Below are 16280 nucleotides of genomic sequence, written 5' to 3'. Positions count from 1 at the left end.
ATGGTATTACTGTATCTTTCATTTGAAATCAAGTTTGTAAAAATCGGTAGAGAATTCGTTGGAGAATGGGTGTGATATTAGCTTAGGAACTTGGCGGGTTCCCCGGGGGCGTTATGAACCGTCATAGGTGGCCAATGTGGCCAAAGCTGCTTTGATTGATCATTAGTGATTCAGACCCGCAAACTAGAGTAATGTTACATCAATTTTAATATGTTTTACATCATTTGAACATCATGGTGGTACCAGTTTATATGGGAATTTGCTGTGTGACCGCACTCTTCAACCCGTAACTCCGGAACCGGAAGTCGGATCAACTAAAAATTCAATAGCAGCTTATGGGAGCGTTATACCTTTCAGATGAAACTAAGTTTGCGAAAATCGGTTCAGCCATCTCTGAGAAAATTGTGTGAGTTTGAATGACACACACACACATACATACACACACAGACATTTGCCGATCTCGACGAACTGAATCGAATGGTGTATGATACTCGGCCCTCCGGGCCTCGGTTAAAAAGTCGATTTTTACAGTGATTGCATAGCCTTTCTTTATATGAGAAAGGCAAAAAAGAACAAAATCATAACATACATACTATAATTGAATTAATGATGGATGAAATTATATTGTTACGAAACAGCTAAAACTTAGATCGGTAACAAGCGTTATGATTGCGATTACAGGGGGAAATGTTGGTTCAATGATATTTATTATATTGTATTATTCTCCCAATTAATGTTAATATAGCTAAACTATGATCATATTATAACATGCAGAATGGAACAATTAGTCAGCTGCAAAAAAAGGTTTGCCAACTCTTCCAGCCGCGCACTATTTACATCGGATCACCCCCAGCGGTAGCAGTGATCAAATGCAGTACTCATCGCAGCGGATTGTCAACATGCATGATTGCTTCTGCTGTTCTTTACGGCCCGACGTTCGACGGGAGAATGAAGTCGCTCGAGAAATGATATTATTTAAATAGTCAAGGATGACGTCATTCATAGAAGCGTAGTGTGCTGGGTGCTCAAATCGCTATAGGCACGATGTTACTTGTCTGGCAAAAGAGCAACAACTGATTCAAACAGGCACACGGCACATTTATTTATAAGTTTTCGTGTTCGTTTGAATCACTAAGCTGCTCCCCATTGACGGCGCTGATTGACTGATGTATGGGAGTTTTCACGTTTTCGAGATCTGTTAATTTTTGCTTGTTTTTCAATAGTGTGATATTGAAATACAAAAATTCAGGCAGTCATGGTATATATTACCTACCATCGAAGAAAGCTGACATAAAACGCAGCAGCTGCTACGCTTACAACGTCAGAACACAAACTAACGATTTTTTCTCGTGTTTTTTTTTTTTTTATATGCGTCGCAGTTCATTCGATGAAAAAGAGGCAGTCCCAGCAACGCTTGCTTTTTGAGCGAATTGTACCAACCAATCATGGATCAGATAATTACTACTTTCATAAAATTTATTATTTCCGTTATTTTTAGTAATTGTACATACTACCGAATTGGATACAAAATTGTTGTCCATATTTTCAATCTGATAGTGTAATAATCTTATTTTTTCATTCAGTACAAAGGCAGATATTCACGTTTGAAAAAATCGGGTAAAATTCTGGCAGAAAATTTTGAAGCGGGACCCCTACATTGAAACGTTAGAAGTATTCTACTTCAAAAAGTTAGTTAAATGAAGTAAATGTAAAACGAATTTCACGAATTCCAAAATTGAGAAATTCCCCATTGCAAATAGCACGTTTTCGTACTTCTTTTCTTGATGACATTTTAAGATTATCTGGTATTTCTACTTTATTGGTGGGCCTTAATTAGTCATCAGGAAATCTAGAAATCAGGAATTTGTCTTGGAATTGAAAGATGTTTTTTTGGTCACAGATATCTGAAAACTGATTTTTGTATAGAATAGAATTTTCAGGTCCAGTATTTTAACGCATATTTGGAAATAGTAAACTGAGATGAGACCACCTGTAAATAGTATGCATTTGCATTGAAGTATATGGACAAGAGTGTCAAGTATCTAGGCTATGTTGGCAATTACAGTCGATTACAATGCTGTCCCTTTCCTCCCATCCTCATCACCTTGCGAAATGTTTCGTTCGGAATTCTCGTTCTGGATATATAGGTTTATGAGTCTTACACAAAAAATACAATGACAAAGGAATGGTTCAAACCAGAGTCGGAAAATGTTTTTTTCATTTGCCAAAATCAGGCGAAACTGACGAAAGAACGAAGCTTCTTTCCATGCCACTAGCACTTTGCGAAATCGAAAATGAGACAACGGGCTAGGACAAAGCAAGCATGTAGCAGAGCGTTTTCATTATTCTCTTCGCACGCTCGTTTTCGCTTTGAGATTCAGAATGATATTGGTAACTTCGATATTGAACTTACTGCTGGGGAAACGAAAATACACTAGCAATGATATTTATTTGTCGATGCTCGATTCTGTAGATTTGAGAGCTAATGATGGTATTGTAAGACGGAAGCCTGATCGGTGTGCATATTTCTCATTTTAACTACGCTCTAGTTGCATTATTAGAGGCACATTGCATTAATTTCTTTTAATAATTGAGAATCGCAAATTACTGAGCATGCATCAAAACGAAATTGAAATTTCGGATTGTCATAGGAAAACAAAAGGCGCTGCTGCTGCCACTCGTTTTCGTAGAATCGAAAGATGAGGGGACATGGCATTTATTGTTTTATTTTTTCATGCATTTAGCGACGGAGCGAGGAAAGGACGAAGATGAATTCTATGAATTTCTTCGTTCATTGAATAGGTATGAGAATTTTAGGCTCTGGTTCAAACTACCAGAATAAGTATTTAAATTTATCGAAAAGCCAGTGGTCATTGAAAGTGTCCCTGGACTGCATTTGAGCCACGAACATTCTTGAAACTACAAGTCGTATTTTTTTCGCAAAAAAATATGCTTTTAGTCACATTGATCATGAAAAATGTATATTGGGGTTTTCAGTACAACTCAGTATCGGTTGTAGTTACACAGTGATATGTATGACATAAATTCAGTGAGATCAACTATTTGTCCAATGCATAAAGTGTGAATGAAATACTCACTAATTTACGTGTAGAATACAGAGCACTCCAACGAAACGTCTATTGAATTGTCCAATGCCTGTACTAATTCTGGCATTGAAGTTTCAAATAAAGCGTTCTCATATTTAAGGAATTTGATCCGTTATTTTTCATAAAAGTGCATTCCAATACAAGGAATCTGCATATTCGATAATATGAACCCAAAACAGGTGATCTCAATTTTCAAATGACACATTTGAGCATTTGATTCATTCAAAATACAGTAGATATACGAAAAGTTTAAAAAAGTGCACGTGGGATGTCTCTTTTCAACATTTGTATCTTCAAACAACCATATTATCCAATTTGAAATACCCAAGGATTTCCGTAATTATAGTATATTCAAACACTCAGTACAGACTTGAATTAAATTGGAGTTGATGTAGTTTTCGGTTTCTGGTCATATGACTCCCCTTAGTGCAACGTTTCGAAGCAATAGCCTCTCATCTTCAGAGGAAAGCAGGATTTGAACAAAAATTAGTTATAGTTTTCTCATAATACAAATATTTTACAAATTTTGTCAGGACTACAAATATTTTCTTTTTCAAGCAGAATGTAATATTTAGTTTGTTTCCGCAAGTGACTTTGTTCTATACTAAAGGGGCGATGGTTAGTGCTGTGACATTATTTTTGTAAATAAGGCAAAATTATGATTCCTTACATCTTTACTATACATAATGCAACTGATAATTTTTACGCGATAATTGGTATAACAAAAATCTTGCAAAAGAAGATAAACTTTCACTAAATTTTTGTTATTCAAAACCACAGTTGCTCTCGGTGATGCTACGAGTAAAATATGAAAATGAATTATGTTAGAAATCTTTTTTCTCACTACTAGGTGGATTACTTGGTGATCTGTGCATCCATATACCATCCAACGTCTATCTCACGACTGTACCCAATGCTTAATCCAACGGATAAACACATCAACTCTGGTCAAATTTTTACTTTGAAGTGAATTTACGCATTGTTTTGTCTTTGAAATGAACTTGCGTATTAATTTTTGAGAAATAGTTCGTTAATTATTGACTAAATTCACAAAATGTTTTCGGAATCGAATTCCTCGAATCACGCAGATGTGTTTTCATACCCCGATATTCAAAATCGGTTTAGTTTTGTCCCCAAAACACCCGTAAAGCAATACTCTCATTTTTAGTTAGTGAAAATTGGTAAACGAGGAATAAAAATACTGCATTGCATTTTTCGAAAGATAGTTGCTTTAAACCTTTTTGTGTTGATGAAATCATCGATATCTCAAAAAGTAAGCAACATATCAAAAAAATAGTGTCAAATGGCAACGTTAGGCCTTTCATTTTAATTTTATAATTACATGACATTAGTGCACATATATGCCCACACAAACACACACACATACATTGTCCCAATTTGTCGAGCTAATTCGGAGAGTTTTCAAAGTTTGAGCGAATTCTATACATTTTTTTGTGTAAGGAATGTAAAAATAGGTAGGAACTAATTTCTAACTACTATAGCAACAAATGAGAGTAGTATCCAACGTAGAAATTTAGCTATGTTTGCTTAAGGGTAGCATATTAGACCCGTTTACCCTATTCAAAGCTTTAACTCGTGCAGCGCGCGACAAGCTTTGCAAGGACACGGGTGCAAGTTGTACACAGTAGAACTGTGTGCGGATTGCAGAAATGCTATAGCGCAGCGATTCTAAATCGGGTCCGCGGACCCCTAGGGGGCCGTAAAGTCGTTGCTGGGAGTCCTCAAAGAGGAAAATCTTTTCCGGGCGGATATTGAAACTAGAAGTTTTTTTATCGTATCAGACTGAAAATACTATATTGACAGCATATAAATGGATGTTAAGCCGTGGGGGTCCGCAACCGCCAAGGGTAATTTTGAAGGGGTCCGCGCCCGGCCAGGATAATTTCTAAGGGGTCCGCGATGACCCAAGGTGATTTCGAAGGGGTCCGCTGAGCAAACAAGGTTGATAACCGCTGCTATAGCGTCTACCGATCACGGTGCTGTCCGGACGATGTAGCCATGCTGTTGCTCGTTTGAAATGCGAGCATCGACTGACTGAAAAGACATGTGTTACCTCTATTTATAATCTCGTTATATTTCATTGGATCGCTAAGTGCTCCCTATTTACGGCTCTGCCCGGAATAGACTGATTCATTCATGGGAGCTTTTTTTTTTTTTTTAATAGCCCGCCTCTTACCCCCACACCAAAAAGCTCACAAACGGAGCCCCCTGGTAGTGGACACATCAGTTCTCAGCGTACAAAAAAAAGGTCAGCACAATAAAACAAAGTTACGAATCGCGGAAACGCTGAGAACAAAAAAAAACAATACGAGACCGACAAAACACAAAATTTGACAAGAAGCTACGGCGAGTACCCAGCGGAAAAGAATCCTTTTAAGGGTCCCATCGTAGCTTTGCAGGAAGCTCATAATAATTTAAATTTATTTACTACTAATTGCTATAAAAAATGCATTTATCAATTGTTTTTATTAAAAAAATGTTAACCAATTATAGCTAAAGGAATAAGCTCGATTGGTGGTGAACGAAGTTTAAATTAAAAATTCTCCTATTTTATTTTTTAAAATTAGTTTCAATTTTGCTTGGAAACGAGTGCGACATGTTATTTGCTTTAAATCAGTAGGAAGCTGGTTGAATAACTTAGGTCCGATGAAAGAAATCCGTCTTTGACCAAGGTTCGTGGATACTCTGGAGTATAATAAATGATTGGCTTGTCTAGTGCTGTGAGCTCGAATGCCTGTTGTAAATTCTAGATTGTTATGAGCAATAGTATTATGCAAAGCATTGTGGATGTATATTATTGTTTGGTAGTTAGTCAACCCAAGCAAAGGTAAAATGTTATGGGCATTATTATTGTATAACAAAATAGTAGGGTACATAAATGGTTTTTTATAAATAATTTTAAGACATCTGTTTTGAAGCGTTTGTAGCTTTTTCAGATTCGAGATACTGGCACGGCCCCACACAGATACAAGGTAGTTCAGCAATGAGTGGATGTGCGCATAATAAAATTTTAGAAGTACATGCTGGGGAACAAAAGAGCATACTTTACGCATAGCCCCACATAACGATGCAACTTTTCTCTCTATAGATGTTATATGCTCAATCCAGGAGAGTGTGGGGTCTAAGTGAAGTCCTAAATATTTGAAGCAGTTAGTTTCCTGAATTACAGACTGTCCCATTCTTGGGTCTGGATGCACGCCTAAAGCTCTTCTAGATGAACGAAACAGCATATATTTAGTTTTTGATAGGTTCAAGGAAAGAAGGTTTTCGTTGATATACGTCGTTAGTGTTTTTAAATCCGATTCAATGTCGCGTACAATATCCAGGCAGTTGTTGTTCGGGTAGAACAACGCTGTGTCATCCGCGAAAAGACGAGGAGTCCCTTTTAACCCGAGTCTACCTAGGTCATTGATATACAATAAAAATAACAGTGGCCCAATATTACTGCCTTGGGGCACTCCTATTTCTATTGGTCTATAAGAGCTACACGAGTCTCCAATAGATACGAATTGGTTCCTATACGACAGATAGCTACGAATAATATGATTTGCTACTCCCCTGATGCCATAGCATTCTAACTTCTTAAGCAGGATTGAGTGATCCAGAGTATCGAATGCTTTTTTTAGGTCCAGAAAAAGGGCACCAACAATTCTTTTGCTATCAATTTGACTAATGATGGAGTCAATTAGTTCGGTCATTGCAATTAAAGTGCTGCAGCCCTGCCTGAACCCATACTGGTAGTTGTAAATTAGGTTGTGTTTGTTCAAAAACTCGAGTAGTCGAGTGATGAGCAATTTCTCAAGAATTTTATTGAAAACGCACAATGTTGAAATTGGTCTCTAGTTGCAAGGTTGGTTTGGATCACCAGCTTTGAAAATTGGAATTACTCGGGCTATTTTTAAACAGTCTGGGTACCTGCCGGTTTGAATTATTAAATTAAAAGCTTTGGTTAGGATGTTTGCAAAAGCGGTACAGTTACTCTTAAGAACGCTAGCGGGGATCTTATCAGGACCACAACTGTTATTTTTTTCGAGGTCTTTAATCAAAAGGATCACTTCGTTTATGGTTGCAGGACGCAAGAAGATTGTTTCTTGGACGTGTTGTATATTTGTAATAGGATTTGAGTTGGGACTCGTGGGAATATTGTCAGCCAAATTTTTGCCAATGCTAGAGAAATACTCGTTGAAAACATTACATACTTCTTTAGTCTCAGTGACTCTGATATCGTTGCAAATTAGGCTGATGGGAACATCCGACTTTGAACGACCAAAAATGGTATTAATATTCTTCCAAAGTTTTGAATGAGTTGTGTTGGATAGAAGGTTTTCAAAGTAGGCCTTTTTGCACCGCTTTTTCATTACATTAACTTTTTTAGTTATGTATTGCAGAAGAGCTTTGAGGTTTTCATCATTGGGGTTATTTTTTACTCGTTTCAGATAATTACTTTTGATTCTAATCAGTGTCCACAAATCGAAATTGATCCAGGGGCAAAAAACGCCTTTACATTTAAAAGTTTTGGAGACCGTTCTAGTGTTTTCCGCAAGTAAAGAATTGTAGGTTGTGATGATATTTGTAAGACATACATCTACATCATCAATCAACTCGATATTTTCTATGAAATTTTGGAAGTCGTTATTGAGTTTTTCATGATTGATTATTGATTTAGTCAAATTAATGGGTTCTCTTTTTACTGCAAGTTTATATGAAGATATAATTTGAACGTGATCACTAACTATGGTGTAAATCGTATCGTTTCGTAAGCGAGCGGCATCCTCCAGTCTACAGACAACGTGATCAAGAATATTTGAACTAGCTGGGCGAGTCGGAAATGTGTTCGTGCATATGAAACCATACGATTCCAGGAGAGTTTTATAACGTGAGACGACATTGTTATTCGATAGGTTAATCGGTATATTGAGATCTCCTACAATGAAACAGGGGCGCGAATTTGAAGCGGAAGCAAGAACACTTTCAAGCTTGGCAAGGAATTGACCAATATCGTAAGATGGAGGGCGATATAAACAATGCACATCGAAATAATGTTGCATTATGCAGAGTTCGATGTGAGCATGATGAAAGCCGTTAACAACAGTGTTCAGCACTACTCTATGAGAAATTTTCTTTCTGACGTAGATAGCTACTCCACCGTTCGATTGTTCTCTACAGGAAAAAATCCCATTATAGCCCCTAATTTTAAAGATATCTTCATTGCCCGACTTGATCCACGTTTCCCCGATAACAAGCACATCAATTAATTTATTGCAACGATCCAATGTTTGCAAGATTTGATCAAATTTACAAAGCTCATTCATACCCCTTATATTCCATTGCAAAATATTCAGCGATTTACTATTAGTCATTGAAGCACTCGCATTATAACTGTCTATATCATCGTGAAAGAAATTTTCTATATAAGCCATTGAAATGAAATGTAAATTATATGTAAAAGAGCAAAATGTTTTAAAAGCAAGAAGCACTATTCCCTCGGGATATTGTTTGTTCGTTTTCTTTTGGGTGATGGAGAAATATTCGCAGGTAGCGAGTCTGCAGCGTCAGAAGAACCATTTGAGTATAGGCTAGTTAGGCGGTTTAGATCATTCCGGTTTCTAATTATTTCAGGTTTTGCTTTTTCATTTTTCTTAACAAGAACAACTCCTCGACCGGACCAGACATATTTAATGTTGAGAAATTCCTGACGCTCGCGCATTTCGTTCAATAGTTCTAAGCAAAGTGGGGTTAACTCATCGCGAATCGCAACATTTGTAGGTTTGCCATTGATGACCAGGGAATCGTCGATCGAAGTAGAGATCAGTCTACCAAACTCCTTTTTTTTGGTGAACAAAATCTCCTTCACGGTCCTATCTGTGAAAACCACTTTTATGGGAACCAAACTATTTGTTGCTTTTTTACCTGGTGACAACCTTTCGGCAGACACCACTGAGGAACGGTCTAGATTAGCACCAATGCAATGAGCAATTTTCATAACTAATTCAACGGTATTTTCATTACAGAGGAAGGGGACTCCCAGAAAAATGGCATTGTTTGAGACGTTATCCCGAACAGTTTTGTCTAAGTTCATCTCAAGTTTGTTTACATTTTCATAAAGGCAAGATTGTTTTTTTCTTAAGGAACTTATCTCTTGTTTTAGGGCCTCGTTTTCAGATTTTAGATCTCGAAAGTCTGAGACAATTGAATCAAATTTCGTAGATAGGAAATCTTGCGAGTTTTCAATAGCAGAGGTAATCGACTTAAATTCTGCCCTCAGGTTCTGCATTTCACAGGCCACAGCACTCGCGACTGTTATTTTCAGCTCTAACCCGAGAGCGGCTACAATATCACTTTTGTTAGTTTTCATTTCAATAATCTTTTTATAAATGTCCGAACAGTTGGGTGTGCAAAAGTACATATTCTCTTTTACGCGACGAACGGCATTGCCAATGATATTGCGGCATTTGTAATGAGCGCTTTTAAAGCAGTACAAGCAGGTTACCAGTTTGTTCGAATCAGTCTCCCTTTTTTTACATTCAACGCAAATAACATCATCAGTATCCATCGTAATTAAAAAAGACAAAAAAGAATACAATAATAAAGCACAAGGCACACTAGATTAAACAAATAAACTAAAATTGAATATCAAAACACAAAAAAAAAACTTCACTATATTTTCTGCAAAGAAAAGTAATAACAGGCACGATGCAACTTCGGTTTCCGTGCAGAAGTGCCCAGTTTGAGCAAGCGATGCCCGATACCCACCTGCACCGATCAGAAGTGCATCTGAAAAAAAAATAACAATATCGTTGCCACTCACAGAGCGATACAAACAATCAGCTGCGATGATGGCTGAACACCGGGGGCAAATGATAACAGTCACTACGCTGAGACAGTCTGGCACAACGACAGAGAATTACTCACACACCTACTAACTGTTTGATTACAGCAGTACGCAGCGAAAACAGTCCCTGATACACAAATTACCTGCTTATATCCACAGAGCTGACCCAGAACCAACCCAAAAACACACAGGCTAGTTGGCTAGTTGTATGTAACGAGAAAGCCCTAGCCAGATGGTAGAGCACAAGTATGAGATGTGCCCGGGCTGAATACAAGAGACACCCCGGCAGATGAGCGCTTACACTATAGACTGATTGCGCCACTGTGACCGCTCATATGAGAGGCAAATATAGGCAAATTGACACAGCTGATCACTACAGGTACACTATCACACTATCGCACAACTCAAAAATGGTTGAATTGCGGTACGCCGAATGCGAACCGATATTCATGCACTTAATACACTATTTACCGACCAAAATAACACCAGCCTCCTACTCCCTTCACTGCAGAAAATAATGAAACACTAATTGATATATATTTCACCAACAAAACACTTAAAAAACACACGTAAATTAACGAAAGTGTAGGGACCCTAATTGACTTGCGTTAACCACCAAAGAGCAGTGCTGCCAAAAAAAAAAAGAAGTTTTCACGTTTTCCTATATCTATTCATTTTTTCCGGTTTTTCAACAGTCCATTATTGAAATAGGCAAACTATATAACAATAGAACATAGTTTCAGTTAACTCCGAATTGTTTCGTAGTTTAAAATAGTGGCACAAAAACGTGACATCGTTTGATTTTAGATTTCAGAATGACACTCGTCCCAGATAATGCAGTAAGACATTTTTGGTCCAATCGAACGGTAAATATAAGCCCAATGCATAACCTTTCAAACGAGACCCGTCCGAGCTTAATCAGATTAAAAAAAAAAACTTTGAAAAACAGTAGTTATTATGCAATGCCAGTTTTTTTATTCTCTATCCCATGTGTTGCCCGTTCAACTTGTATAAATGTGATACATACTTGCATATTGTCCACGCAGTGACATAGGCGGCTGCAACCGGATGGTAAAGCAGGGGCACGCCTTCTTGGCAAAATCTAATACACACCTTGGAAAATAGAAAATCGAATTGTGGAAAACCGTTCCCTGATATCCGCAGAGAGTGGCAAAATTTTTGATAAATCATGCACGGAAAGCATTCAAGATGTCCCACAAGGAAGCCACTAAGACCTACTCGTACCTGATTTGTTCGTCAATGATATTGATGGAATGAGCTACAATCTACTAAATAAACATCTTAACACTTCATAATGATTTACTAAAACAGATATTCACAAAAGTGTTGTATTCACACGCTTTTTGACTTGAACCCTTTTCGGTTGAAAGGGGGAGTAAGTTCTCCCTCGTGCCACCACCTCAAGCCCCCAGTACACAGTGATCGATTCGACCCATTACCACCAGCCAATCTCGTTATTATTCAATAAGAAAACTAACAAGGGGAAAGAATCAGTGTTCAAGCGATCCCGAGATTGAGAGATACTTACTTGTTTGAGAAAAAAATTAGTTTCGGACGTAATAACATCAATCCAACACATTTTTCAATATACATCATTTATTAAACGTATTTGTTTTATTCCTTCATAACTGAATCCTATTGTTTCACTTTATACATTCGTCATAAAGTTTTGCATCGTGTAATTACTGTGTAATGCTTGCAATATTGATTTTATATACAATTTCACTAAAATTTGTGTTTTCATTTTCCCCTTCCTCCATGACGGAGAAAGTGTCCGTTGTGCTACAATATCTCCTATATAGATTTTTTTTTTGCTTGATTGATATAATCCTACAAACTTAGATGGTAGAAACAGGAAAAACAAAAAAAAAAAGTATCAACACTTTCTAACTTTCATCCAGCAAAAACCTTTTACCCTCTTCCACGTACGCGGCCACTACACTACACCGGCTGCCCGGTCAGCACTGGGAAGCACTTCTCCTTCGGTTTCCGGCCGATCAGCAGAAGCAGCAGAAAAAACGTTATCCAGGGCAGATAGATCTGAAAGAAGCGAAAAAACGACAAACAGGACAGAGCCGTCAGTGCCAGAATCGTCATCAGCCGCTGCTCCCTGGACGGCACCAGGAGCGACCGGGACGAGGACGCATCCCCATCGTGGTGATGGTGACCACCTCCGTCTCCTCCAGCTCCACCTGGTCCGTGGTTGGACGGCGAAGATTTGCTGTATGCCGTCAGCTGGGGATAGTTGATGTAAGTTTCCCCGTTCGCTCCGTACTCCACGTAGGCCGGTGAGTTCGTGATGTACTCGATGATAAAGTCGGACGGGGGTCCGTGTGGGGTTGCCTCCGGGATTCCTGCGAATGGGAGTGAGGGAGAGAAAAATTCCTCTGATAAAATCGCAGCAAGAGGCCACCGGTGTGTATGTGTGTGTGTGTGTGTCTGTGTTGACTAATGGCGGGTTATCGGAGCAGGGACGAAAAACTTACGTTGCATCATCAAAGTTGTCCTCCGCACTGGGATCGTAGTTGGCTGCTCCGTCGTTGTGCTCGTGGTCGTCGTCGTAGTTGTAGTCGATGTTGTCGTTGTCGTGGTTGTGGTCGTCGTTGGACGCTTGATTTCTGAGAATGGGCGGAAAATGTAAAATGGGGGAGGAAAAACATTATTAGGTTAATAGCAAAGGGGAAATGCCGGTAGTAAATGGGTGACATTATAGAGACAGTGGGCACAAAAATAATTGAATTTGAACGCGTTGACCTGGCAACGAGGATAATCTATCTTGGAATAATCAGAACTGCAAATCGAGAAAAAAAAATATCGTCAAACAGCACGTAGAAAAGTTTGTCAGATTATTCGCTATTTTATTCCGCATTTAGTAAAGCTCCCACTCTTGTGTAAACTTGTTAGGTTAGTTTTTATGTTTCAATCTATTTCATCCTCTCCTTAATTTATTTGCATTACCGGTTTGTTTTTGTTTAGGTTTTATTTGTTTTTGGCTTGTTTTTCATAGATTTTTTTTATTGCTGAAAATGTGCTGCTTAAATAATTGAATATTTTCGAATTACACTTATTTTATTAAATATCTGGTAAATATAAAATATTGAAACAAAAATATCTAAATGACATGAGATCCAAACTTAGCCCTCTTTGCTTGTCTGTTGGTTTTCTGAAATTCTCTTTCCCCCCTGATGACATACCATTGATGGTCCGCGGCAGCTACCAGACTTTGTATTTTTTACAGCAATTACAACATTGCGGAAGTGTACGTGGGTTCCATCGATGAGAACAGAAATAAGCTGACTAGCTCGGGTTATACAGCCTCAATTACAACATATCAACTCTGTGTGTTACCGGTCCGCCCCTGAGCCCTACTACGAGATCGTCTTCGCCCTCACTTCAGTGCGTATATTAACCTGTACTGGAAATTTAAGGGCGGACAGCAGATCCTTCTTTGTAATATTTTGGAAGCTCGAAGCGGTTATTAGTGTCATTTATCTAAATCTATATTTAATGATGAATTTGTTTTCAATTACCATTGTCTTGGCTTGCTAAGACAAACCAAGTTTCGATTCCATTAATTCTCATCAGCTTAATCAGAACACCTTTTCATGCAGGACTACGGTTTTGCTTAGAAACACAAATAGTGTTTTCGTTTGTTGGAGCTAGTATCAATCCGGCGCTAGCTTTGCCCTGCACTAAGTTAGTGTATCAGATTCTGATGAGATAAAATCGAACTGCAAAGTCCATAAACTATAACTATAAATTTTTCGAGATTTGTTTTCTCAATCAGCTAGGAAACTTTCCACAAGAAAGATTTTTTTAAATCGGCATTCGTATATAGTTCATCGTCAATCAAAATCCATCCATTGAGCTTCATCAGCACCTGGTCATGCAAGCATGCGGGCTCGGATTTTGACCACTGTTTATTGTTTGGGGCTTCGGTTGGGTTGTTTATTTTCTAAGTAACATTTGCAGAATTTTCGGAGACGGATTCGCCAACAGTTCAGCGGGTAGTGTTCCGTTTTTTAGCCGAATGATTATCTGAGCCGGAAAAACAATTTCCGAATGCCCTTAGGTTGCTTGGAAAGGGCAGTGGATGATAAACGGTTCCGCTCCGACGCTTCAATTGCAGTTTACGGAGAGAAAGTTTCACTCTACTTTTTAATCGCTCGAATTCTCTTAAAATAATCTAGTAGTTTCTTTTCTTGATCAGTCGAGAATGGACGGAACACGGAACGGAAAAATCACTTCTCGAACCCATCTGAGTTGGAAACACCGTTCCGTACAGTATCAACAACGCGCATTCGGGAATTAAACACAGTGTTTTTTCGGTGTTTTTCGCGAAATCCGTGGTCTAATTACTGACCAATAGTTGAGTGAAGTGATTCTCCAGTGATTAAAGTTGAAAGAATTGTGACAATCAGTGAAGAAACGGCTGAATTAAGTGATTTTTAGTTTTACCCGCGGGGTACTAAGGCATATTCAAACAGTGCTACCTACTGGGCCGACTGACCTACTGGGCCGACCGGCCCGTGTCATTCACTCGCTGTTGATGCCGGTGTGACGGTGTTCTGAAGCCGTAAAACAGTGAAAAGTTTTTACAAAATATTGATATTTTTTGCCTTTCTCATATAGAAACGTTATGCAATTGCTCCAAAAACCGACTATCTAACCCCTATACCATTCGACTCAGTTCGTCGAGATCGGACAAAGTCTGTATGTGTGTGTATGTGTATGTGTGTGCGTATGTGTCAAAAAATGTCACTCATTTTGCTCAAACTTAGTCTCAAATGAAAGGTACAACCTTCCCATCGGCTGCTATTGAATTTTGTGTCGATCGGAATTCTGGTTCCGGTGTTACGGGTTTAAGCGTGTGGCCACTCAGCAATTTCCCATATAAACTGGTACCACTATGATATCAAATCAAAATGAGCATGAGCATGATGACCATACAATTCGTAGTTGCTACTCCGTGATTGACCAGAACAAGCGAAATTGCACAGAGAATCAACGAATGGAGCCTGGGAGTAGCTTTCCATTCTCAATGTGCACGTTTCGAGAGTTCTACATTTTGAAGTGTCAATAACGGCGCCGGCCACGTCCTTACGGTCATCGAGGAAGGGAAGGAATGTTAGTGTAACAACCGTTGTTATGGAGACCGTGTATACCTCTGCATCTCCACGGTTGCCACGGGAAGGTGGTTTTGTTAGTGGGATGGGATAAACAGTTACATAAATCGGGATTCACCTTGATAAGTGATATGATCTATGCAACTCTCATAAATGTTATCATGTGTTAACCGCTCTGGGCAGCCGGCCGCCGAGAATTTTTAAAAGATTTATCCTTTGTTTTATTATTTGGAAACTCGGTGTGGAATATGCAATTCAAACTCCGGACAACCGGCCGTCGGGAGTGTTGCTTTTATTTAATTGGACAATATTTTTAAAAGATAAGGGACTGGCAAAGCTCATCAATTTTAGAACAATAAGATAGATTGTCATGCAATTATCTTTACTGGCTCGAGATATCTTTTGCAATATAACTGTTAATACTTCATTGAATCTTTCTATCCTGGTATCTTAGTGTGATTATCGTGATCGAAACGTGTTAAAAACGTGCTTTCTCTATAAACGAATTTGTAACATGCCATCTTTTTGATACCAATATCCGCGCGCGACATTATGCTATCTCTCGACGAATTGCGTTGATGATAATAAACCAACCGAGGTGACAGCATTGTCATAAAACGGCTCTCGGCAGCCGGCCGCCGAGAATCTGGGAAATTTATTCCTTGCTGTATTAATATGATTGGTGAAAAAAGCAACATGAGTTAGCCAACTATGAGCAGCATCGCTTTAATTTTAATTTTAATAAATCGATATCGTTTTATTTACTATCGCGCGGCGAATTCTTGTAGTTTCTATCAGTCGTTAATTTTTTCCGGGGATCGTCCTAATAGAATACCAAATACTATATAACATATATTTTTGTACAATTTACTCATTTCTCAAGTCAGGTAATATAGCTAGAACTGTACACAAATAATGGTTTTGTATTAGGAGGGGGACTTTTACTAATACTGAACCGCAAAAATAATAGTAAAATAATGAGCAACGTGTTACTTACACGGCAGCAATGGTTTCTGCGCGATTAATTTATTATTGTACCGTTTACTAGATATGATAAGGAATTACTTACAAAAACATAAGATAGTTGACAGTATTTTTGTACTAAAGGGCGACGCAGAATATAGGTTCCATTTTAAAGGAGAATCAAATCAAACTCGTATATTACGAATGAAG

The 16280-nt window shown here is 38.4% G+C and overlaps 1 protein-coding gene across 1 annotated transcript in view; it reads right to left on the bottom strand.

The window, feature by feature from the left end:
• Positions 1–11578: 11578 nt before the first annotated feature.
• The window catches only part of LOC131685652 (lachesin-like), a 247400-nt gene continuing 242698 nt past the window's right edge, over positions 11579–16280 (bottom strand). The window contains exons 8-9 of the mRNA XM_058969523.1: positions 12468–12599; positions 11579–12335 (exon numbers count right to left, since the gene is read on the bottom strand). Coding sequence (XP_058825506.1) covers positions 11923–12335; positions 12468–12599 — 545 coding nt within the window. The 3' untranslated portion in view covers positions 11579–11922. The remainder of the gene's footprint in view (positions 12336–12467; positions 12600–16280) is intronic.

The sequence above is a fragment of the Topomyia yanbarensis genome, chromosome 2 (genome assembly GCF_030247195.1).
Source record: "Topomyia yanbarensis strain Yona2022 chromosome 2, ASM3024719v1, whole genome shotgun sequence".
NCBI classification, from domain to species: domain Eukaryota; kingdom Metazoa; phylum Arthropoda; class Insecta; order Diptera; family Culicidae; genus Topomyia; species Topomyia yanbarensis.
This window is presented reverse-complemented; position numbering and strand designations above follow the sequence as displayed.